This window comes from Oryza brachyantha, chromosome 9 (genome assembly GCF_000231095.2).
Source record: "Oryza brachyantha chromosome 9, ObraRS2, whole genome shotgun sequence".
Lineage (NCBI taxonomy): Eukaryota > Viridiplantae > Streptophyta > Magnoliopsida > Poales > Poaceae > Oryza > Oryza brachyantha.
This window is the reverse complement of record NC_023171.2, coordinates 7780090-7806764: the sequence shown is the minus strand read 5'-3', so window position 1 is coordinate 7806764 and position 26675 is coordinate 7780090. Positions and strand designations below refer to the sequence as shown.

Below are 26675 nucleotides of genomic sequence, written 5' to 3'. Positions count from 1 at the left end.
TTGGATTGGATAATCGACTGGCAGGCTTACTTGCCACAATCATGTTTCCCCCATTTAGTTTAATTTAGATTTAGTGGTTGGTTATGCTTCAAGTCAGAATACTGTTGAGCTGAAGTGAAAAAAAAAAAAAAGGTTAAGATGGTACCGGAGATATCATCGAGTCATCTTCATTGGCTTCTATGTATAGCCACGCTCATCTAAAATAGCAAAAAATTAAAATCTCAACTGCAATATTAAAATTACGGTTATCGACAAACCAAGCTCAAGCCTGTTTAGGCTAGACCTCAACACAAACTCGAGCCGGGCTCAAGTCGAGCGGGTTAAACCTTCGAGCTTTCGAACAACGTTGGCTTGAACTCAATCAAAGCTTGAGCTCAGCTACTGAGTTTGTTTATAAGTGGCGTAACCTATATTTCAAAGATAATCTCTATAAACACCTTTTTTTATAGTTAATTCAATGTGAAGATACATACAAATACAAATGGCAAATTTAATCTACTACTTTATTATATAAAAGCTTAGGCTCGGCTGGTTTGGAACTCAATTGAGTTGAGCTCGAATTAATCATAGTCAATGCATGTTGGTGTTGGCTATAAGATAATACTCCATCATCATCATCATCTACTTATATGTGTTCGCATTCTCAAAGATTGATTTGACTGACTTTATGGGCCAATTCAGGTTGTCGATTAAATTAGGCATACCAACATTTAATAATTTCAATAGTGTTCTGTGGGTTAAAACCAAATATTGATACGAGCTAGCCACTTCAATAGTATCCTTGGCCCATGGGACCTTGTTATGGAGGTCAGATGTGCTTCCTTATTACCCCCACTAGTGAAAGAATATTTGACGCTAGAGAACTAAACTCAGTTTCATCATGTAAGTGAAAAATCAAAAAATGTTCTCTATAGTTGTTGATCCACGATTTCCACAGGCAGCAGAGAGCTTCTGCTGTCCATCCATGGCTGATGGATGAGCAGAGTAACAGCACTGTAACACCTATGGGGTACAGCTTCTGTCTCCTGTTCTAGCATTTGGATCATCCCAAAGAAGAGTGAGAGAAAAGGAGAATATATGACCCAAATTAAGAATAATGGGTTAGGATGGTCTTAATTATGACATGTCCATTAGCTTTGACTGCATGGGGCAAATTTTTTTTATTTTTTAAACTTTTTAAGAAATAATTTTATTACTAAACCTCTGGAGAAAATATTTCTAAAACTGAACCTTTTGGCCACGCCAGTACTGGTATCGTGGCAAGACAACGCTGTCACGCAGCCTTTTCGGCGTTTCGTGGCGTCCACGCCACTGTCAGTTGCGTGGCAAGACAATGCTGCCACGCCACCGACAATGGCGTGGCAAGCCGTTTGGCCACGTCAATGTTGGTGGCGTGGCCAAAAGGTTTATGGAGTAGAAATATTTTTTCCGGAGGTTTAGAAATAAAATTATTTCTTAAAAAGGTTTATAAAATAAAAAAATTTCGCATGGGGCTGATTCTAGTAGTGAAGGCGAAACATGGTGCAAATTAATTTGGAATGACAAAAACAAAATAGGCAAGCATTCATTAACTGCTTGAATTCATAAGTGTATGAAAAAAAACATTCGTACCACAAGGACACCAATTCTGCACTCGTAAAAAGAACTGCTGGATTTCATTGTTTATTACAGACAAAAAAAAATATACTTTCAAGGATAGACGGACGTGTCATCTTTGGAAAACTGAAAATGATGCTAATTTGCGAGTAGCAGAGGGTTTGCCAGCGGCAATATTTCGACATTTCGCTCAGTATTATTCTTAACACAGAAAAGAATTGTCATGGTAATCTCGACGTGTATTTCAACATTAGTAGTTTTTCTTCTTTAGTCAGAAACATATTCTGAACATTGAGCACAAAATGAAAAGTTTGGTAAGAAGAGTTTCACATATTCTAGAATATTCCGAGCAGATTGTGTAGCATTACATGTCCTGCACTTACTCTAGCAAAATTGTGCTGGCATATTCTGAACATATGTATTCTAGCAAAATGCTCCTTAAAGAATTTTCATGATGAATATTTACTGGAGCTTTACATTGTACCACTTTCTACTGTTTCCCTCGAGGTTTAGTTGGTGTGCCTTGCTACCATGCTACTCGTCTGTTGTCTCCATCACCACACTTAAGTTCTTCCCATCTACCGGAAATGACAGCACTTTGAGGAAAAGTGACACTAAAGTTAAACAAAGGGCTTTTTTATTGTCTCGAAAAATATCTCAAGATACCAAGAATTTTAGTATAAATTTTTGATGACTCAAGGTACAATGTATATCAAGGTACCATAATTTTTACACTAAAAAGATGGTACTTTGAGATATTTTTCCAAGGATGGTAAAAAACTCACAAACAAAAGAGCAAATTTATCATCCTTGAGAACGTACCAGGGGTACTATTATTTTCTATATAAAATTTGGTATCTTAGATAATAGGAGGTACCAAATTTTACATAAAAAACAGTGGTATCTCATAATGACTTCTTAAGGATGGTAAAATTGTTATGTAAAAAAATATGAAGTTCAAATTTTGCACGTGTTAATTAAAAAGTGGTTGAAGGTGAAACACTATTACTATTACTCCCTCCGTTTCTCATGTAAGGTGTTTGACTTTTTTAGTTACAATGTTTAGCCATTTGTCTTATTTAAAAAAAATATAGAAATATCATTTATTTTGCTCATGACTTATTTTACTATTAAAAGAACTTTAAGTATGACTTGTCAATTTTTATATTTGTACTAAATTTTTGAATAGGACGAATGGTTAAACATTGTAAAAAAAAGTTAAACAACGTTATGAAACAGAGGTAATAATAAGAAGATGAGAATGAACTGAAATTTGCTCATTTTGTTAACCCATGGATGGTTGATCCACCCTAAGAAACATGAGACAATAACAAAATGAGCTACTATTCACACACGCCATCTAAAGTGCATTTCACTGGTAGCAGAATTTAATCGACACTGTTGATTTATTTTTATTGGATGATCGTGATTAAATTATACATGTCTACAATATTAGGTGTAATATAAATTTAAAGGGATAATATCGTCTTTTTATTATGACCTTTATCGTAAAAAACATAATTATAAAACACTACTTATTAATTAATTAATTAAGTAAAAAATGTCCGTTTTAATTAATGACTAAGATTAGTTCTTCTTATAATACTACCGCAGAATGTACTGGGGAGACGGCGTGTATGTTTTTCCTTCGTGGAGGCACCTCAGAGGCTCAGATCAACAAGCTGGGACATTCAATCATGTGCACTGTCGCACTTTTACTACCAGCTAACTGTTGGTGATCATGGCATGTTTATCATGATAATTGCGTGAAAAGAAAGTCTAAGGTGATAAGCACATCTAGTATCCTAGCTAGGGAGCACAATCCTTTTTACGATTAGATGGATAAAATTATTCGGTGATGAGAAGGACGGATTTGATTCATATGCAGGCTAGTTAATTCCCCCCACCAATTAACACAGTAACGTCCATTAGCGAAGAGATAAAATTGATTTGCTTAGCCTGATCATAATTAATCCTTTATGTAAAAGCGGCATTGATAAGGACGTTTAACGTTAGAGATTTGCTCCGGCCTAACAAAAAATATCTCGAGGTAAGGTACCAAATCATTTCTTGGATCTAGCTGAATAGGATGTGTGATGTTAAATCCAACGAAATGATTTGGTACCACAAGATACCAGTATCTCGAGATACTTTTTGTTACTTTTTTGTTGTACTGTGAAATTATACTTTAACGTTAACCTCACTTAATTAGATCCCGGTCCGGTCGGTTGTTGCTACTTCTGTAGTTTCGTATGGATTAGGGATCAAGGAGAATCCCAAATATGATTGGTCCTTAAGCAATCCTCCTGTTTGTTCCATATAACCTCTGACGGTAACATTTCATGGTAGGACAACACAAACCATCATATCATTTTCTTTAACTTGTGTGTTCAATTCTGATTCAAATCCCTTTGATAATTCCCTACCTAAGCAGCCTATCAGACTCTCACGGGAGAAAGGAGAGAAAGAAAAATCCTTCAGTTATGCTCATCAAACACTAGTTCAAAAAACTTAGCAAGATCATAGATGTGCCGTTGGTTTCTGTCTCTTTGAGATTGTGTTAAAGAGGGATATTCGTGGGCGTGAATGTGATGTTGGTGTGTAGCAGGATGTGTCCGTGACTACCATGTATTCACAATAAAAAATTATAGTTCAAAGAAAAAAAATCTTATCTTGTTTTCCTATGCGTTTAATCTACTCATCAAATTCTACCTCCCGGCCCCTCATTTCTCAAGTTGGACCAAAATAATTGCAATCTTATTAGTGTCTCCATCTCCGATGTGGAATCCAACTCTTCTTCATTTGAGAAACATTGTCGTTGTCATCGTCATGGTCGTCACCGTTGTCTATGGTCATAGATTCCTTCTATTTTCTTCCTTTAGATAGTGGGGGGCCATGCACCCTTCCCTCTCATGGCTTGGCTCCAAAGCACACAAGTGCATGCACAGATGATATCCCCAAATGGTAAAAATTTTGTCTTGTGTATATCAACACACATTATCCAAGATTCCACCACTTGATGCTCCTTTCTAATGTGGGGCTGGCCAATGGGGATGGTGGAATTCGATCACTTCACCATCAGATTAAACTTTAGGAGAGTGCAAATCGACAATAGTTTAAATATCCGACTAATTTAAAGTTTGACAAAAGGAGAGAGAACGCGCTCTAAATTCATCAATGTATGTCTATTGCAATTTCATATATAGCTATCACTGACAGAAGGGTCCATAACAATCTAACCAGATCATATGGTCCACTTGTCAGTGACTTCTACTTAGTTTGCATAGACAGTCCGTTCTGTGCGTGTAGCAAGGTCACTTAACTCCTCATTTTCTTGCTTTTTGGCTTTCTCTTAGTGCGCCATTGGAGGGAAATATCAGCCTTGATGATTGGCATGATGCGTGGATTGTAGGCATGTAGAACTAGAGCCAGCACTATAGCTAGCACTTCCTCTTGTTGACCATTATTGGTGCATGCCCTGTGTTTGTTAGGAGGAAGAAATGATTTAGCTAGTAGATCAAAGCTAAGTATGATTATCTAGCTAGCGTTGTACGTTAATGATAGCTCAGTTTGTCCTTCAGTACTTCACCCCAACACTGTGGATGCAGAAACTGCATGCACACCGGCCATGGATCCAACCGCCAGCTAGCAGCTCAGTACGAGGTTCTTGGGGACTAATCTTTCTCTGCATCGCATTATTTCCAAGGATTATTTGCCCCTGGGCCGGCTTCCTTTGTCGTGTAACTCTCCGAGATGTTCATGCACAGTCGAGGGAGGTGATCTGTTTGGCGTATTTACAAGCGAAAAACAATCTGTAAATAAAACTTTTGTATGTATATTATTAGCGATTTAAAGTCAATTCTGAAAAATAAATAACGGTGAAAATATTAAAATCAACTTCGAATTTAAGGCTAAATATTCAAACTTTAACTTATAAGTATAAACGAAAACAAGAAGATAGGGGCGAAGATCTGTCGCATCCAAGATGAATGTGATTCATGTGGTGGTTCTATGCGAGCCTATGACCAGATAGATCAATCTGCAACCTACCTTTTTTTTTCCCTACATACATGCTTACCTTGTTTGCAAGCGATCGAAGTTGGTTAATTATCAATGCTCGTTTCAGTTATTACTGTGTGCTACACTTATTACATTAATTGGGTGAGGCTGTCTCAGTCACTGTGACTGTGTGACTATGTGAGCATGATGGTCACTGACATTTCCTGAGCCCTTTTCGATCCAAACAAATTAGTCGTCAACGAGTACAGAAGCTCACTTTGTTGCTTTGTGATGGTCAGTGAAAGCTTCACCCACCAAAAACACACTGAAATGGGGGTTGGGTTGCACGGGTCAGGCAGGCCCTTGTTCAGAGATCAGGACATGATGATCATTCACGGGGTGTTCGAAGAAGACAAACCCAATGTCGTTGGATCCATTGACACAGCAGCAGCAGCAGCAGCAGCAGCGGCCGTACCCGTACGTGGTACCGGCCGGCCACTCCGTTGTGCTGTGCTATCGTGCATGTGAGTGAGGCCCCAGCTCGATCACTGCTTGTCCCTAAAACCATCCATCAACATGCAGCCAGATGAAGCTTTCGTGGGAGCAATATTACGGTACCTCACGCTACTAGCAGCAGCAGCAGTGTAGTAAATTTAAATATAATGTTAAAAATTTTATTTGGAATTTTGGTATATATATTTATCAATTCATCTATTTTAACATGATATATAACACACATATTTATTGGGATGTTATATATTTTAGTTTCTATTTTACTTCTATAGATTTCCACTATAACTGTTACCGATATAGTATAATATAATCAGAGTCGTTGGATCTAAAGCAACGAATGACTCACAATTTTTGAGTATTTTTTTTAAGAAAACCCTTTAATTTACTCCCTTGATATAATCAGCGTGGTTCAAACCGTTGCTACGTAGTGCCGGCAATGGGTAGTGAGTGCACTAGTAGTGGGCTACTGCAACAACAGCAAAAAGCCAAAAGATGACCAACTAGTGTCCTATCTAGCCTGTTGTTCATGCAAGTTGCAGGGGTATCATTTCAATTTTTTAGGAAAAAAAGCTAAATGATATATTTATAAATAAAAAATAATTTTTAATAATATATATATATACTTCGTGGTCTAAAGGCAAAACCACGAAAAGCAAAGTTGAAAAATAAATTACGATAAAAATCTCTAAAATAAGCATCAATTTAAATTTAAGATTGAAAAATTAAATCTTGGCTTATAAACATAACTGTATGTGAAAAAATGGGGCCGCTAATAGCTTGGCTAGCTCGATAGGATTAGGAATGTAAATACAAGCAGTGGATGGAATGGAATGGTATTCATCAGGAACAAAGAGCTGAACCAAGAACAAATCGTGAGTAAGATCATGGATGAAGTTAGCACCAGAAAAATCTGTGGAGCCAAATAAATGCTTGGGGAGAATAACAATTTAAAACCTTTGAAACCGCTTAGGCGGCAGAGTGTGATCTTCTGTTGTGCGATTTTCTGACTTTATCATTCTATTCAAGTTTTTCTGATTTTACGAGTCTGCTAAAATCTACAACTTTTGTGTCTACGATTCTATGATTACCATCGACCCAACATAGAACTTCTGATCTCGATTCATGGCCGCGATTTTACACAACATTGGGTGTAATGTCGATGCATATTTTGCATTGCTCTTCGTTATTTGCATTGATCGATCTTCCTCTTGTGCATGAGGTGATACTACACAATTTACATTCTTGGTATACATCCCCTACCAAAAGGGGCCCCAGATGGGTAAAAGAAAGCCAAAAAAAAAAAAGAAGGGAGAGGTGAAAGAGATGTGGTGCAATGGGCAAGAAAATGATGATCCGACGAGCGTTGATTCTCTGCAGTACTGCATATACGTACCACGGTTGATCCCATTTGCAGCCTAGCAGGTCTCTTTGCTACAAAATGAGCCACCTTCTCTCTCGATCGAACGATCAGCGTCACGGGTTTACTCTGCCCGATGCGTCGATCGGACGGCCCAGATCACGCGCTGCTCTCGCCTCCGCCGGCTGATCCTATACATGTCTCCTCCATCGGTTAATTACGTTTTTTTTTTGATGAATCCGTTACAGCCTCAACCGGGCCCTGGACAGGCGTTTCCACTCCACCAGCCGCAGCAAGAACTCCATCACCTGTTATTTGCACGCACAGCAGCATTAGTCGTCACGATCATATTAAACCCAATCCCTTTGACACACAAACGTTTTTCTACGTTCGTTTGTGCGTGCAAAAAGGATTATTCTTTGGCTGTTTCGTGAAACAAAAGGTCAAATGACATTTACAAACGAAAAGAATGTATGTACTTGTTTTTGAGGTCCTAAAACTAATATTGAAAAATAAACTTTGGTAAAAGAACTTCAGAATTAATTTGAAATTTACAATTAAAAATTCAGAAATATAAGAATAAAAGAAAAATATGGGTTGTAAAGCGTCTCCATGCTGACCTCGGCGGGCTCCTGGAGGGAGAAGGACGCGGTAGTCTCCTTGGGGTGCTTGGACACGAGGATCCCCACGCCCTGCCCTCGCCGCCGCAGAACCTACAAAAACCATATGCATGCACCGCACGTCGTCGATCAGTCCGGTGTGCTAAGGTTACACGTATTTGTCGCCGCCTGCACGCGACGAACGCGGCCGTTGCCGGCGACGTCAGAGGCGAACGCATGCGCGCTGCACGTCGCATGGCGCGGTGGCGGCGGCATGTGGTGCTGTATTTTTTTTTTTTTTACCTTGAAAGCGTCCTCGTCCGTGCGGTCGTCGCCGATGTAGACCGGGAGCACGTCGCTGCAGTCGGCGAAACCTGAGGCGACGGAGCAGAAGGCAACGGGTTCGGTCAGTCAGTCAATCACGAGTCGACCGGCGCACGGGAATATCGCCGTCGCTGTCGCCGCCGACGACGACGGCGAGGACGAGACGGAGGTGATACGTACCGAGCGAGTCGAGGAGGAACTCGAGGGCCTTGCCCTTGTCCCACTTGATGGTTGGCCGCACCTCGAACACCATCCGCCCCTGGCTCAGCCGCAGCCGCGGGAACTCCCTCACCACCCGCCTCACCGTCTCCGCCAGCGCCGCCCAACTCTGCTCCCGATTCGATCATCGTTAGCAACCGAGTAATCATCAATCGCCGATTGGTGCAGCAGCAGCAGCAGCAAGAAGAAGAAGAAGAACAAGAGGTTACCTTCTCGTCGACGCAGCGGAAGTGGACGGAGACGCAGAACTTGTTGTTCTCCACCTTGGCCCCAGGTATGGAGCTCGTCTCCTTCTCGAGACGCCGGTGCACCTGCTCGATCATGGGGAGGAACTCGCTCGCCGGCTGGAAGAGGACGCCTTTGGCCTTGGCGTGGCGGGAGGATGGCTTTGCCGGGCCCTTGATGTCCATGCCGTGGCTGCCGGCGTAGTACAGCTCCGCCAGCTTCACGAACTCGAACACCTGGAGGAGCAATGGAGCCAAGAACGCGCGTGCTCTGTTGGTCAGCCAGGGATTCGACGGCGCTCTGGAGTTGTGGTGGGAATGGGAGGCTGCTGCTCCCTTGCTCACCTTGTCGCGGCACCGGCCGCTGACGATCGCCGTCGGGAAGTGCTTGGCGACGCTGCGCACGGCCATCCGCATCTGCTCGCCGTCAATCACGGAGGTGAGGTGAGTGGGCATGGTTGATACGCAGAGCAGAGTAGGTGGACATGCAGGGGAGGGGGATGAGATGACTCACCGTCTCGCTCATGAAGGCGGCGTCGGGGTCGTCGACGATGGGGGAGAGGGTGCCGTCGTAGTCGAGGAACATGACGATCTGCTTCCCCTTCGACGCCGCCACCACCTTCTCGAACTCGCCCAGCGCCGACGGGTGCCTCGCCTGCGCACAGAGCCAACGGGAACAAACAGTTCATGTCAGTGACCGCGCCGCGCGCCAAGAACACGACGACACCGAACCGAAAGCGGTGTGACCGGGACGGACCATCCACGCGGCATGCTCGTCGTCGACGCCGGCGGCGAGGGCGGCGGCGGCCTTGGCGTGCGTGGGCGACGACGCCCGCATCGACTCCACCCACCCGCCGCGCAGCCCGGCGCCGAGCTCCAGCTGCTGCGCCGCCTGCAGGCACTTGCGCCGCACGGCGATCCCGGCGCGCGGCGGTGGGTACGGGAAAAGCGTCGCCCCGGGGCAGGTGCACGCCGCCGGCGCCGCCACGCCCACCTGCTCAGGGCCAGGCGCCACCACCACGCTCGCCTTCGCCATCACAGCCCCAAGAAACCGAGAGAACCTTCTATAGAGCACCAAGAAGACCGAGATCGATCAGGTGGTGATGATTGGTTCGCTTGCTTGTGTGGAGGCAGGCGGGGAGCAGGCGGGGTATTTATAACTGGTGGGGGGATGGCGCGAATTAATCCGGCGCGGGGGTAAGGCGAGACGAGGAGACGGCGGCGGGGCCCGCCGGAGGTGGGGGTGGTGGTGGTGGTGGTGGTGGATGGAGGCGCGTCCGACGACGTCGCCCGCTCGCGCGCCCAGCTCGGCGCCAGGTGGCCCCGCGCGCGGGCACGTGCCGGGCCCACACGCGGACGTGTGGGGCCGCGGCGCGTGACACGTTAGCATCTTTTTTTTTTTTTGTCCCGTGGCGAATGGCCTTCCGCTGCTCTTCTCTTTCTGTTGCGAAGCTGTTTCTTGTGCAGATCCAGCAGGATTAACCCCCGTGCGGTTTTGCCGTTTTGTTCACTACAACTCGTGGGTTTTTTTTGTTTGTGTGAGAAAAAGATGTGAGATGGTTGAAGAATTCTATCCAAAGTTCCAAACTGTGGAAACAACGACTCTCGGTCGAGCTAGTGTGATTTTTTTAAGCTTAAACTTTGGTTCTGGTAATCTATTAACATGAGTAACAGATAGCAGATAACGGTGTTATATTTAAATTATTTTATCATGATAAAAATTATTATGTATTATTAACGGACTGTATATTATTTGTGTGTTCGGTAGGTAAATATATATGACGCGTCACATGATAATCTAGTTTGTTCTTATCTATTTTCTTCACCTAGCACTGTATTGTCCCTCTCTCAACCCACTACATCTTTATCTCTTTTATCTTCATATTTATTGTTGAACACTTAAATCTAATACCGTTGTGAATATATTTGTAGATAAATTCAACGATGGCCCTGGTACAAATAAACTATCCCTATTGGCTATTGGTTCCCCACTCTTACATGTCACCATGTTCATAGCACTATGAAGGTAGTTGTCACTCATGTGCTTCTCGGATCACTCACCTCTATTTAGTATCACAACAGCTGACATATCTCAACATCAAAAACATATTTAACCATATGTCATTGATTTCTCTAGTTCCAATTTGGTTATGGTTCCAAAATTTTCATTTTTGGCTTATGTTTTTTTTCTTTCATAGTCTTCTCCAAAGAACCATCAATACTATATCACACTAGGAGTTAAGTGGAGGTTACACTAATAAAACGACACACAAATGAAAGTCTGAAAGCTACCAAATATTCCGTGGTACCCTTTGAATGTTCTCTTCTTCTCTTATGTACCACTTAAAATAGGTACCAGTAATATTTACAGTGAAAATAAAATAGCATATAATTATTTTAGTGACATGACTATCATAACGTTTTAACCAGGATTATTTCTTTTACTGCTAGTGCTATAGATGGGCCGTGAGTAGTAGTTGTGCCCTCAAATGAGCACTCGAGCACGGCACTGGGGAAACACATGATCATTGGCCCCATGAGGCCCTGCCCCAGACAAAGAGTCAACTAGCATGCAAACCCCCTTCGTTCTTAGTCTGGTCGTATTATAACCATCGGTAACATTTACTCTCTTCGTCTCACAATAAATATATTTTTACACTATTTAAGTTAAACGTTTGTTCGATCGTCTTATTTAAACAAATTATGGTTAATATTTTTATCGTTATTAGATGATAAAACACACATAGTATTTTATATAAAACTATTTTTTAAAAAAAATCATAAAATTTTTCAAATGAGACGAACAGTCATTAGACATGTTAGACATACAAATCTATAAATGCGACTATACTGGGGCGGAGGTAGCAGTCATCAGGCCAGACGATGAGAAGCAGCAAAATTATGCAGCGCATATGTGCCGCGCGCGCGAGTGATAGGTGGTCGACGCCGCCCAGCCCGAGCGCGGCGGCAAACACATCGCCTCGCGCGTACTCTCTCTTTCGATCCCTTCCCGTCACCCACGCCACCACGCACGCACGCACCCACGCACGCAGGCGCGCGTGGTGGTGGCCGCCGCCGGGTTGGTAGGCGCCAAAAGGCTCCCGCGAGCGAGCGCGTGGGCGGGTGGGCGGGGATGATAAAAATGATGCGATTCCCCGTCGTTTTTTCTGCCCACTCGTCCGTCGCGCGTCGCGCGGAGGGGAAACAGGGGCGCGCGAGCCGGTGCCGAAACCGCCTGGGGGTCGGCGAAACCAGCTGCCGCCGGATAGCGGGTGGATGCTTACGCTTTTGTTTGTTTTTTTCTCTCTGTTGGATCGGTACAGTGTATCCATGATGCAGGGCCTGCTTAATCAATTTACCTCTTGGCCCTCGGTCTAGGAAGAGAACAGTTTTTCGACCTCAACTTTTCGCTAAATTTAAAAATTAATTTTGAGATTTTTTTTTGTTGGACTTTATTTTTTGTCTTTAATTTAGATCACTAAAAACACGTATATAAATATTCTATTCATACATACATTTTTTGTTTGCTTTTTTCAAAAAAATCAAACGATCAACCCTTTGTCAGGGGAAGGAATCACAACCATCAACCAACGGTACCGATCGATTGGCGCTTATGCATGAACACGAATCGCGCTGCTCATTGGCCCTCCAACTCTCCGGTTTCTTTTTCTTTTTTTACTAGCTAATCTTGGGGACCGATCGTTAATGGACCAGGTAATTAATTAACTAATCACTGCGTTTGTTCTGCAGCCGTATGTGTATACATTTGCATTTCCTCGTACTGACCAAACACGGGCAGAAATGGGCGGTGCGCGGAATGCCGGCAATCGATCGCCGCCGCCCACACAAGTTGCTGCTCATGTAAATATATACCACTAGTGCGCTGCAGATATTTGATTCGAATCAACTCGATGCAAATCAAGCCAAGTGGATGCGTCTAATAATTAATTACTACTCCCAACAAAACATACTCCTACTGGTCTAGCTAAGCTAAAGAAAACCAAGAGGATATAAGAATACAGCCAACAGAAGGGGGAGATCATATCAAAGCAGTAGCAGCAATCAAACAATTAGCAGCTGAGATGGTTTCAGATTTCCCACATAATTGATCACTGTCCGTGCAGAAATGACGCGAAATGGACTGACAATAATGTGTGCGTGCAGCACATGCCAAGCGATTATGATAGTGCTTGCATTGACAGTCGGTCGTGGTAGCACATTCTGCCGCACATTGACTAGCTGTTCAGCAAGGAGGAAAGTAAATAAACTGTGGATCATGTCCGTTGTTAACTGTTGCAAATAATATCATATATATATACGACAGGGTAATGCAGTAGTTAATTTCTTTCTGTAGCCTGTTTTATAATATATTGTTCCTTTGTAATATATGGAAAGAAAAAAAGAAGTTTGTCTTTACATCATCTATATAACAACCGTGGATTTAGCCGTTGGGTCTTATGAAAAAGACGTGTGGAGTGGTAGTAGAAACAATGAAAGACAGTGGTACTCACAGGGGCCTAGTTTTGACTTATTTTTTTCTTAGAGCAAGTATAATAGCAGGCTATAAGCTGGCTATATGCTTATGTGGAGGAGAGAGGGGATGAGAGAGTATAAGCAGACTGTAAGCTTGTAGCCAGTTTAGGCACAGGAACCAATAAACTATATGAGAGTGACATGTAGGTGCTATATTAATGATGAAGAGCTAACTAGTATATAAGTGAGCTAAGAAAAGATTATAAAAAATCTTATAATCAGTTTGTTGGCTATATTATTAATTTTGTATAAGAGAAAAATGGTCCAGACCGAGCCACGCACGAGGGTGGACTGTTGGGTGGCTGCCGAAAGGCCGACAGACCTCTCGGCTCCGGCGTGGGCGCGCGGCAGGGGAGGGAGAGTGAGAGGCGGACCCGCCGGCCGGCCGGCGCCGATCGATCGATCGACGCGGCCGGGTAGGCAGGCAAGATCACTGTACATGTGCCTCCTCTGCGCTGCGTGCGCGCGACCAACCGCCGCGCGCCGGTGCCGGCCTGCCATGCCTTCACGAGCGAGCGAGCTAGTGCTCAGGAGGCAAGTTAATTAAAACCGGCAGTTGCATGCTCCTGCAGCTGCTTGGATTGAATGGATCCTCCGGCCGGCAACTGCACTAGCGCACATGCATGCATGGCGACATGCCGCCGCTTGGCTAGCTGTAGAGTTTGGCCATGGCAGGTTTCCTTAATCTGCAGTGGTCTACCACACACTCCATCTATTGGGCCGTCAACTTGCTGTGGTTCACAACAGTCTAGACGGATGATGTGTCTATATATCTTATATAGATAGAAGAGCAGATATCTCGTATGACAGTTTAGACAACTGTTGCTTTTTTTAACTATCTACAAGATGGTTAATATATCTATGTATATATAATCAATCATGAATCCAGATGACATAGCAAGCACCAGAGTTGTCCACTCACCTAGGAGTAGGGATGGCAACGGGTATATATACCCGTTGGGTATTTAGAGAACGTTATCAACCCCCGTTACAGTATAATCGGCCCACACCCGTCCCCGTTAGCAATCCCGGGTATAGATTTTTCCAGTCCCCGTCCCCGATCGGGTAAAACAAACCCGACGGGTAACCCGTACCCGAATACATACCCGACTGAGAGGGGGAGACGCTTGATAGAATTCAACGACTTTGTCGATCTTGACAGGGCAGAGTTCGCCACCAAGATCAAGGAGCTCGGCGTGGCAATAAGATCAGAGCTACTGTCTCCAGCTTCGAAGAACACCGGCGTGGTGGTCAACCTCAGCAACATACAGTGGCTCGTCGATGAGAGATGTGTTGCTCCCGATGAGTAGAAGAAGCGGATGGACATGGTGTGCGCATCCTGAGGCACTCCGGCGAGTGCAAGCACGCGTTTGGGTAATTGGATGGCGACGTGTGCCACGTACGGGCGAGCGCGAGGGTGAGTGCGGCAGCGTCGACGCATGCGGAGGGTGAGCGCGAGTTCGGCGGCGCGTGGGGCGGTGTCGACGGCATGCGCGAGACCGAGACCGCGAGTGCGGCGGCGGAACAAGGGATGGGGGAGTGTGCGCAGTGCACATTAGGGATTTAGGGTTAGCATTCCTTTTATACGAGTTTAATTGGGCTTGGACCAATATACGCTAACTGAGCCTATTTTGATATACACATGCACCATAGCGGATTCTCCAACGGGTAACGGGGACGGGTATATATAGAACGTCTCCGTACCCGCCATACCCGTTGGGGATGAATTCTTGTCCATTTTGATACCCGCGGGAGAGATATGATCCCATACCCGTCCCCTAATAGAGCAAATACCCGTCAGGTATCGGGTATCGGGGCCCCGTTGCCATCCCTACCTAGGAGCACGAGGGACAGTCGTCAATGAGCCAAACGACGGTAACATTACATGCTTTCATTAAATGAGTGTCACATCAAATTGTCCCAGGTTAAATCAACGGTATGGTGTGTCGTACGTGCCCTAGCACTGTTACGTAGTACTTCCTCTTGCTTTTTTCGTTGAATGTCGTTGACTCTTAGATATATTGGTAACTATTAGTATTATTAAAAGTATTTTAATACGCAAAAATTATATGTAATGATTAAAATTTTTATAGTAAATGAAATCATTAAAAAATTAATAACTATATAATTTTTATATTAAAAAATCAGTGATGTCAAATGAAAAAAAGCCGAGAGAGAGGGGGTTACATGGTGCACTGCTCTCCTCTCTCCTTTATGGTGTGGCCCTTGGGTATCTTTTTTGATGAGGTTTTCTGTTTTGATGTTTCCTGAACTGTGGTCGTAGTATCTTCATCATCAACCCCACAGCCGGTTGACTAAAAACAAAGTGAGTTACTGTTTGAAATATATATGATGTTGATCAATTATTATTCCATTAGAGTATATTTATGTGGCATATTAAAATTGATGTTATAAGATATGCGTTCGAAAATACTTTTCCATAATTATGCTAGCTTTTGTATCACATAAGAGATGCATGGCAAGTGCAAGCTAGCACCCTCCCACGACGAGTGCAACGGATCAGAGCAGCTCTCGGCCGGCCGGCCGGTACGTTCGCCGTCGTCCGGCCATGATCTACCTTGCCATGGCTGGAGCTGCCGCCGTCTCCAGCTGGTGGAAGTGATCACAGTCACCGCCATTTCGGATCAGTCGATTTCACCCCCGGCAGCACCTCTCCTAGAGCTGTCATCCTACTCATCGATCCTGGCTCACATGAACACCGATTAAAGCTCTTTTCGGTTGGGCTTATAAGCCGACTTTTAAGCGAAGCAAATGGTTTTTTTAATAGATTTTTTAGTTGTAAGTCACTCTTACACTATATTATGGTAGTTTCAAATAGTTTTTTTGCCTTATTTTAAATATAGATAGCACTCTAATGTTTATTTCGAAGCTTTAAAGCCACCGGCACGAAAAATACAATAATAGATTAGTACATGACTATTTAATTATTAATTATAAAAAATTAAAAAATAGATTAATATGGTATTTTAAAGCAACTTTCCTATAAAAAAATTTCGTAAGAAACACACCCTTTAGTAGTTCATGAAGTGTGCACATGAAAATGAGAGAATCTGGATAAGTTACTAAGAGTCAGGCTAATAATAGCAGGTTGTAAGCTGGCTAAATGCTGATATGGAGTAGAGATAGGAGGAGAGCGAGGAGAAACAGGTTGCAAACTTACGGACGGCTTTGGTGCAAGAACCGAGAAACTCTGTGAAAGAAAGACAAGTGAGTCATGTATTAATTATAAAGGGCTAACTACTATATGGGTTGACTAAGAGCAGACTACAAGCAGTAATCTTATAGCCAGCTTGCTGGCTATATTATTAGCCCACTCATACACTAGTTAGTTCTTTATCATTTATACATGACACACTTGTCTCTTGGTTCTTGTACTCGAGCCGATTATAAGCTTACAACCCGTTTTTCATCTTTCTCCTCGCATCTCTTCTCCATCTCAGCATTTAGCCGGTTTATAGTTTTCTATTATACACGCTCTAAGACCGCCGAACGCGGCTTTCAAAGCTTAAATTAATAAGCCTAAATCTAAACAAAGAGCGCCTAATTAAGCCACCAACAATCAACCACCAAATGCTTAATCAGATTCATCTTCCCTGCAAACCACTAGATGTTCACGCTTTTGTACCATTGCCTATTTGCCTACATCGATCGCCATCAGATTTCAGAAAGGTTGCATCTTTTATTATCAGCAGGGATTAGTTCGTGTGTTTTATAATTCCAAACCTGCAGTGAGCGTTAATCATTGGGGCTGACCCCATATATTGGTCCATGCATTATCAGCATTTGGTTCGCAGATTGGTCAAAAGCAAATGCAACAACATCGTAACAGTATCGGTCGATCTTTGGCCCAAATGATTGGTTAGCGGCATTATGCTAAGTAGAGCATCTCTGAGAGAATGACCACTTTTCATTCTTAAATTTGACCATTTTACACAAAAAATGACCTCTAAAAAAGTGCCTATTTGACTTACCATGCGATTTGAATGGCTAAACTTGAGTCATCAATGAACAAATCAAGCAACTCATTCCTCCACTAGCACAATTGTTAAGTGGGACCCTCTTATCATCCTCCCCTTGATAGAATTTGGAGAGTAGGGATGGATAGTCTCTTGGAGATGCTTTTAGAATTCGAGTTATCAAAACTAAAATGAATGACAAATTTTGATTTGGAGAGTCAAAATTTAGCCATTCTCTTGGAGATACACTAAGCTCATGGTTTTAGCCATAGAGTGATCAACACTAATGCTTTTCTCTTCCTGCTGAAATATCTCCGGTTCTAGGCTTTTAACCAAACGAAGGAGCAAAGCCACCCGGCATCATCTTTTCGTTTTTGCTTATACTAATAAGCCAAAATTTAAATTTTAACATTAAATTTAGAGTAGATTATAAGATTTTTCATCTTAATTTAGCATTGGCTTTTTAGATTGCTAAAAACAGGTATATAAATTTTTTATTCATAAATTAAACTCCCAGATGCTCGGCAATAGCTAGATTGTTAATTCTTGAGTAGATGTCTGCTTGTTGCTTTCATATTATCTGAATCCGGATAGTTTTGTATTTGTTTCAAAAAATTTGATAAGATAACAGAAACAAAAAAATTAAACTCTAATTGTTATATGTGTGTCACTAGTATTAGAAGTTAAATTTGAACTTGTATATCTCTGTAGTGATATATATTACGTATCAATGTACGTATTTTTTTTTATCATAACTATTTAGGGTAACATGCAAATAACTAGTGGACATCACCTTAGAGTTTGAAACCGTTTCTCTAGGGTTATTGCCGTTCCTTAGCAATTTTTTGGTTTAGTTTCAACGAAAGTTGTTTAGAAACTATTGAAATCGGTGAAATTTAGATAAACTACATTAAAAGAACGAAATTCAGATTGTGTTTTGAATTTAACCGGTTCCCCCGAACGTTTTGTTAACTTGAGCAATGTCGAAACCATAAATTCTATGAAAACAAACAGTTTTCGTTGGTTTTGTAAACCATATTCCTGAGCCGCCGGTCTATGTTTTGCAAACCATTTTCTTCTTTCCAACATAAAGTACTCCTTCAGTTTTAAAATATAAAACGTATTTTGTTTCGTTATGACATGAATTTGATCAATGATTACTCCACTAGAATATATATTTTTTACACAAATTTGATATCAATAAATTTGTATTCAATAATACTTTTTATGATTATGTTTTTTGTTTCACATAAGAGTGATATAATAATAGAGTAATCGTTGCTCAAATTTTCATCCTAGCAAAACAAAACGTCCGCCTGAAACGAGGCAGTAGTACGTAGATAGCTGGATCCTTGCTTTTCTTTAAAAAGATAAATAAAAATATAAGGGTCATATTATTTTAATTTCATCGATCAAAAACGTTCACCACCATTGAATGATAATCTGAAGGCCCCATCCATTACGTTTAAGTTTGACAGAAAAAAATAAAACATTTGATCAATAACAAAAGTGAAAAGATAATGCTTAATATCAAAAGTAAAAAGATAATGCTTACATACATCTGGTACTTCCTTCCTATGATGTACCGGTGATGACGTAAGAACTTGAATGAGTCTAATTATTGCTGTTCTACATTTCTATCTATCTACTAGAGTAGAACTAATATATTTAGATTGTATATTTTTTTCTAATCCAATGTATGATATCTATTTGCACTGCCACAATTAACTGCTGATAATAAAAAAATATTTTTGTAGTAACAGTAGTTGATATTCTTCTACTAATGGTAAGACTAATAAAAGAAAACTACTAGTAAAGAGCACCTTAATCAAGCTCGTCCGATTAATTTACGATGACCACTATGTAATTCAGAATTTCAGATAAACTAATTACCTGCTTTTGCAATTCTTCGTGCGAATGATGTGATTTTCAACACATCCTTGTGACATTGTCCTGTACTCCCGGCTAAACAGATCATGCAGCATATATATATATATATATATATATATAGAGGAAGCATCTATCCCATTATCAGATGTAGCTACTCCCTTCATGTCTAAGATAAAAAACAGCTTTATACATATTTCTTCTCTCTTCTAACAGAAAGTAAACTCTATACATGTAGTTATATCATTCACATGAGATTTAATAATGTTCATACTTTCTGTCGGGTGGGAGCAGAAACAGTTATGAAAATGTTTTTCATTATGAACGTGCAGGGAATAGTTATACCTGGTAGTAGGATATATATATAACGATCTTGTTAGTTGTTAATATAACATATAGCTAGCTAGCTTTGATTTGTTAGTCAAAGATATGGCCATCTTTTTGGATGATTGTTTGGGCGTTTTGTAAAAAGGTCAAACAATATTTTTGTAAATAAAAAATAATTTACAAATAAAAATTTTATTTGTGTATTCTTAGTGATCTAATAGTCAAGATTTGAAAATAAATTTTGGTAAAAAGAACCCTAAAGTCAATTTAAATTTAAGATTTAAAATTTAAATTTTAGCTTATAAGTTTTAAAAAAAACATAAACGAATAAACGAAAAGGTGCAGTGGCACATGGCTAGAGGTCACTTCACTATCAACGGTTACGGATTGACTACACCGATGACTGATCCACTTTAAACTGTGTGCTTACACATATACTACATACTAGATGCATATCGCACGTGTTGTTACGAAAGAACTATGTGATAATATAATAGATATGAATTCTAAAAAAATCTTACCTACTATACGATTTTTTTAATGTGTTTATATATTTTTGTGTCTTTATCAATTATCCATATGTTATAAATGGTTGAATTGTATGGTTTGTCTTTTGGAAGAAAAGAAATAATTTACACTCTAGATGAATCATTCAAAGGCTAAAAACAATTTAGGTGATACGAAGAGATGCAATTTGCACCATTGATGTATCATCCTAAGGCTAAAAACAATTGAGATGGTATGATTTAATTTACCCCCTTGATGTATCATCGTAATGCTAAAAACAATTGAGGTGACGTGGCTTCATAAGAGCACAGAATATTATTAATTTTATAACTTTATAGAAAGCAGAGATATGCAACGTGAACAGGGTAGAAAATCCATGTCCGCATGATTCCCACCGCTAAATATGGATATCATGTACCGAGTAATATATTTCTGTACCTATCAGTATTCATCCATAAATTAATAAATATGTCTTATAACGTATCTACATTTATTAACATTTATATAAATATCGAAATGATCAAATATCTTGATATGACACAGAGTTAATAAGTAGAAACGAGTTTAAATAAGGGCTGCAAGTGGGGCAGGTAACCAGATTTTTCACGCTTGTCATCTTTCTAGTTAATTTTATATTTTAAATTTTATACTGCCATATAGAAAATGAACTGATAAAATGATTTTTATGCGGTAGCAGAATTGCCCACTTGTATCCCCAGTTTAAATCTCAATCATTATCCTGGGATCAATGGAGTCACATAACAACAAAAGCTGCAGAGTAAAGACCCTTTTCTTTTGGATCAAGTAAGAGATAATAAAAACTAAAAAGTTGGATATATGCATGGCTGCCATTGCAAATGCACTTCAGCTATCAAGCCAGGCCAAGCTAGATCATTCTAGTATGCAATCTTAAACAATCAAAGAGATAATGAGTAACATAGTATGATTAATACTCCTTTCGTCCTTAAATATTTGACGCCGTTTACTTTTTTATACACGTTTGACTCTTCGTCTTATTAAAAAATTACATAATTATTAATTATTTTTATATCATTATATTTATTATTAAATATACTTTTATGCACATATATAGCTTTACATATTTGAAAAAAAATTAAATAAGACAATTAGTTAAATATATATAAAAAAGTTAACGATGTCAAACATTTAAGAACGGATATAGGATATACTCTCCCTACCCCTCTAGCATGTCATATTAAAGCCTTAAAGGCCCAAACTACTTATCAAGATTTAACGCACAATAAATGATTTGCAAATAAGCATGCAATGGTGCCAAAATGGGCCACAATTGTGATAGAGATAATCAGGGACTTAATTTATACTGTCCAAATCAAATAGCTAACTAGCTATATGTGCCTCCTGATCATCTATCTTTCAGCTGCTGGTAATTAGCAAGATGCCTCCTGTTGAATTAATTATGACTATATATGAGCTAGTTGCATGAATGTTTCGTGGACGAAAAATATTAATAGGTGAGTTTTTGAGTGGTTACATGCATTGGTTGGTGAGCACACCCCTTTCACTTCCATGTGGCGCTGCTAATCTGGGCTTATCCCTGCCGTTATATGCATATCCATTTCATGGCCTACAAAGCACTGGATCTAGCCAAATTAATTAAAGCTAGGAATACCAAATCTGCTACCTTAATCCAACCACTACTCCTTTTTATCCTGCTGTTTTCTGGTATCATCTATCACACATCCTACATATGCAAGTGGGAATGTGGGATGTGCTAAAGCTATGGGGATTAACATTTTGTTAAAAGGGACATGAGCTCTGGGACGACAGCAGCAGTGGAGTTACCAACCTAATTAAGCTGTATCTTGGATCAATCATGCATGCATATATATGTGTTTGGTGAATTATCATGCGCAAGCTTCACCACTTTACAACTCATCAAATTCTGCCACATGCATATATGCATCCCCCATTTCCCTTCCTCTATCTCTCCTCTCTCATCAGAAACTAGCATGTGATCAGATGAATAACAGAACGGGTGTGTGGTACTGGCGGTTCTACTTTTTATGGTAATACGCATTTCATCATGTAATTCTTTTTCTATCGTGGTTAAGCCGGTTGTACATTTCATTAAGTAATGAAATGCGTATATTTTTTATTAACATAATACTATTGTAATGAAAAAATGTAACAAAAATAGTTGTCCTTTACCTTAAATTATAATTTTAGCATCCCGTCGAATGACCAAAGTTTGACATGATACTTGATAAAGTGCCGCAATACAATTTCATGTACATGTGTGCTATCAGATGGCCCATCAAACAACTACAGTTCGACAGGTGTGATGTCACATGCCCCGTCAAACAACCATGGTTCAGTAGGTGCCACATCATTGCGTCTTAGACTATGGTTGTTTGATAGGGTCATCGGCAATAAGTATGTGCATGTACTTAATTTTTTTACCGTACCAACAACTATGGTTCGACTTGTACCTATTAAACTACCGTAGTTCACTATGTACCTGGTCGTATTGCGGTTGTTCAACAATGTACTAAATTTTCTATTTCAGTCAACTGACATTTGTTTTCATTTTTTCATTAAAATAATTACCTTCAATAAAAATTCCCTCTAAAAGAATGCACACAACCAAAATAAGAAAAAAAACTAAAACTACATGAATAGGTTGTTCTTATTAATTACACGGAAGGTGCACTTACACACCACTCTTTACACACCCCCACTAATATATCATCTAACACATGTTCAAACAGATATAGGATTTGCTCTCCTTAGTCTAAGATGAAAACTCAACATCCAATACACACTCTAGAATAACACCTTTAATAAGCTTGATGCAATGTTTTTCATCCGATCTAGTCTGGATCAAACAAAATGATACTCCAATTTTAAGTTGTATAATAATTAACTTTGACACCCACCAATTTTCAGTGATGCACATGCATGTTCAATGGTGGTACTGTGGTGATACTGTGAGTATCATGCTCTAAGGATAATTGCTATCAATTTCTACACTTATGTGGTACTGTGAGTGTGATGTGCGTAGAATATGTCCCCTCCACTCTGTTCCCTTGAAAGAATAAGCTATCTAATCAGAATCAAATGGTTGGACTATGCCCAAGTAGAGACCACTCTGCAGATCTAATCCCTTATCAGAATCAAATTGTTGGACTCTATACATCCCGAGTAGGGAGACATCTCGATAGATCAAATCCCAAGATTCACTGGATTGTGACGGAACGGTGTTGGGTGAAATCCTTGCAATGGAATTAATCGGACCCATTCACTCCCATCCCCAATCGTCTTTTCGCTTCTGTTTATACTTATATCAAAATTTAAATTTTCAACCTAGTTTTAGAATTTTTTTCATCGCAGTTTATTTTTTAGCATCTGTTTTTTATTGCTAAGAACATGTATATAAAAGTTTAATCGTAATTATTTTTTATTTACAAATATATCGTTTGAAATTTTTCGCTCCACTTTGTCTCTTGACCAGCAAAGCATATCTCAGGACCATGTTTACCTGAACATCACACTCATGTTTGTGACCAAGTACAGAATGTGGTTGGTCATCTCTTCTTGCATAGCCTAGTCTCTGGCTATGAAGAACCAGATGTTTCTACATCACTTTTGTGCAAGATAGCCATGCATTGCATCCGGAGTGGTCGTTGGCCATCCCATCCCAGCCCAGACATGCTTAGCCACTGAAAAGGAACTATCACTGATTATGCTCTCACTTTGTTCGCTGCACAGTGCACTGCCGCTGATCCCTGACAGCCAGATGGCTGCATGGTTATGATCGAGACCCAGCCGGCTGTTTTACACGGGATTAGGTGAAAACCATGGGGGGCAGTTTAGTCACTTCTCTTTATAATTAGTTAATGTTTCGAAAAAAAACTTTTGTTAAACTTTTGAAACTTTAATCATCAATTTTTATAGCATATAATAAGTTTATAATATCATGATATGGTTTTTAACACAAATTTATGCATGACATTGTAACATTTGCTAGAATTTTAAAAGTTTAAGCATCAGGTATTTATCCCATGGTAGCACGATGTTTGCATCAAGTCTAACGCATAAACCATCTCTACTCTATCAAATTTTGATAATGCTAACACTTTCTCTGTTCTCAAATCACTAGTGTCGTTGATTATGACATGCATTTGATTGGATGAATGCAAGATGTATGGTTATATGTCTACATTTTTTAAAAAAAAATGAAGTGGTCAAAGTTCAAAATAGAATAGCTACTATATCAGTTATACAAATACTAAAGTATAAGTTGTGTATGAATGGATCAGTAGGAGTAATAGAGAAACAAATCCATACGTGTGCTATGTTTTATGGGGCTCTCTACTATTAGTAGTATAACTAATGTAGATCATTTATATTTTTTAATCTAATATATCAGATTTTTTATACTACCAGATAGAATACTAACAGTAGAATATTTGTTTTATATTTTACAGTATAATTTTTATTTAACGGTCAAGATTTTTTCACCGGTGGTAATAGAATACTGCCCGCAGAGATTATCTGCGCAAGGCTATACCATTCGACGAGGTAAAGCAGCTGAAATATTACTCCATTTCCTGAAATACGAGAACGTTCAGTCGCGGGTAAGCTCAACTTGGTCCAGATGCCTTGTGTTGGCACAATCATCATTCATGCTGAGCCCGGCAACGGCAAGCCCAACAACACATCGAAGAATAGCCCGGCAAAATCCCATATCATGTTTGATCCATAACTTCACTGCTGCCAACCGCTAATACTGCTGGTGCTTAGTGGGCAGTGATGAACAGCAGATGACTGCCTTTTTGCAAACCGTCCGTTGTCTTCGTAGCCTCACAAAGAAGAAAAAGGGAAAGGGAAAAAACTGAAAGATAGGGCCTGAATTATCCTCTTACTTACCAACCGGAGCCTGAAGAAAACGTCCTAACTCCTGAATTTGTGGCCTTGATAGGCCATTTTTTTTTTTTTGCCTTGAAAAAATGATGTTGGGTTGATCCCATCCTGCATATATGGCTCGCCGAAATGTAATCAGAATTGAGATCAGCAATGCATGCCCGTTGCTGCCTGTCCACAGAAACCAGAAGGGGCGGCAGCACTAGCGTAGCGCAGTGGGGCGGCACCGTTTTTGGCCTTATTTTTTTTACTTTATAGGCTAAAATTTAAATTTTAGAATTCAATTTATAGTTAATTTTAGGGTCTTATTGTAATTTATTTTTCAGCATTTTACTTTTTAATTCACTAAGAACATTTATATAAAAATTTTAACGACGGATTAGTTTTTCTTTATTAATAAATAGTTTTGCTTATGCTTATAAACAGCTCGAACATGGAAGCCTCCATGGTTTCCTCCTCTCTGGGTCACAATTTAACTACTCTCCGGACTCCGGTTATGGGCAGCTAGCGTCCTTCTTAAAAACAAATATCACATTAAAGAGAAAGTTGAGCATTGCTTCCTGATGTGCCCTTTTGCGACACCTGTGTGAAATGTTCTCAAACCACGATTTGGGCTTACCACCGCAGTACTAATTAAACAGTGGTTGATTTGATGAATCGTTGCAATGAGCAGAGGTGATTGTTACTTGCTGGCATGTATGCATGGGAAGGAAACCCTAAATGGAACCTGAATCTCTGAGGCGACAGTGTGCCCCTTAGTGATAATCAAGAAGATACACGATATATTGATTGGCATGATTGATGAGCACTGTATGAAGCTGAGTCGATCACCAAGTTTGAAATGGACTCCATCACTTGGCTGGTTTTGCTTGCCTCAATATGGATGGATATTGATTAGGGTTAGGAGTAAAACCAAGGAAAACCGAGCATTTCCTTTCAATAATTATTTTTTGTTTAATTCTTTTGAACTTGCTCCCTCCATTTTAAAATTTAAAATATAAATATTTAGGATATTTTAAATTTATACCAAAATAAAATTTATTGATAAGTATGTTATCAATTACGGAGTACCTTTTATTTGTCCTTCTACTCGTACCTATCCGTTTCTTATTTATTAAATTATGCTATATTTTCGAACAATCTAGAAATACTTAGATTTTAGAATAGAGTCATTAGTCTTCGAAGCCACACTTCAACGGTAAGGTTACTGTGTTAACCATAGTTAGGCATAGTTAGTTCTTAAAAAGTTTTTTTAAAACATCACATTAAAATCTTTAGACACTTAAATAGAGAATTAAACACAGATGAAAAAAATAATTACATGGTTAGGGAGAAATCATCAGATGAATATTTTGAGTCTAATTAGTGTATAATTAGCTATAAATGTTGTGCTAATAATGGATTAATTATGCTCAAAAATTGTCTTGTAATTTTCAGATGAGTTATAAAATTTGTGTTTTTATTCGTTTTCAGAGACTCGTTCGTGGAGTAAACGCGAAACCTCTGGTGGCATGTGGGAACCACTTTTGTCATCAGGATCGTTGTACCGACCAGTTAAGGATCACTGTATTCGAGACCTGCCCGCTGCATACTGGCTCTACCTACACAAATGCATGGTGACTGGTGTACAGTAGCAGATGAGGCCGACCCTACCTTTCTGTCCAGTGGGCTGGTGTGCCTGCCTTGCCATTCGCATTTACTCCCAGCA

The 26675-nt window shown here is 40.2% G+C and overlaps 1 protein-coding gene across 1 annotated transcript; it reads right to left on the bottom strand.

Annotated features, from left to right (window-relative positions):
- Positions 1-7697: 7697 nt before the first annotated feature.
- Positions 7698-9949, bottom strand: LOC102722891 (probable trehalose-phosphate phosphatase 7). The gene is made up of 8 exons (XM_006660513.3): positions 9589-9949; positions 9346-9486; positions 9177-9248; positions 8817-9068; positions 8569-8716; positions 8368-8438; positions 8086-8178; positions 7698-7773 (listed from the first exon to the last, which is right to left on the bottom strand). The coding sequence occupies exons 1-8, from the start codon at positions 9865-9867 to the stop codon at positions 7708-7710; spliced, it is 1122 nt and encodes a 373-aa protein (XP_006660576.3). The 5' UTR covers positions 9868-9949; the 3' UTR covers positions 7698-7707.
- Between the last annotated feature and the right edge of the window lie 16726 nt (positions 9950-26675).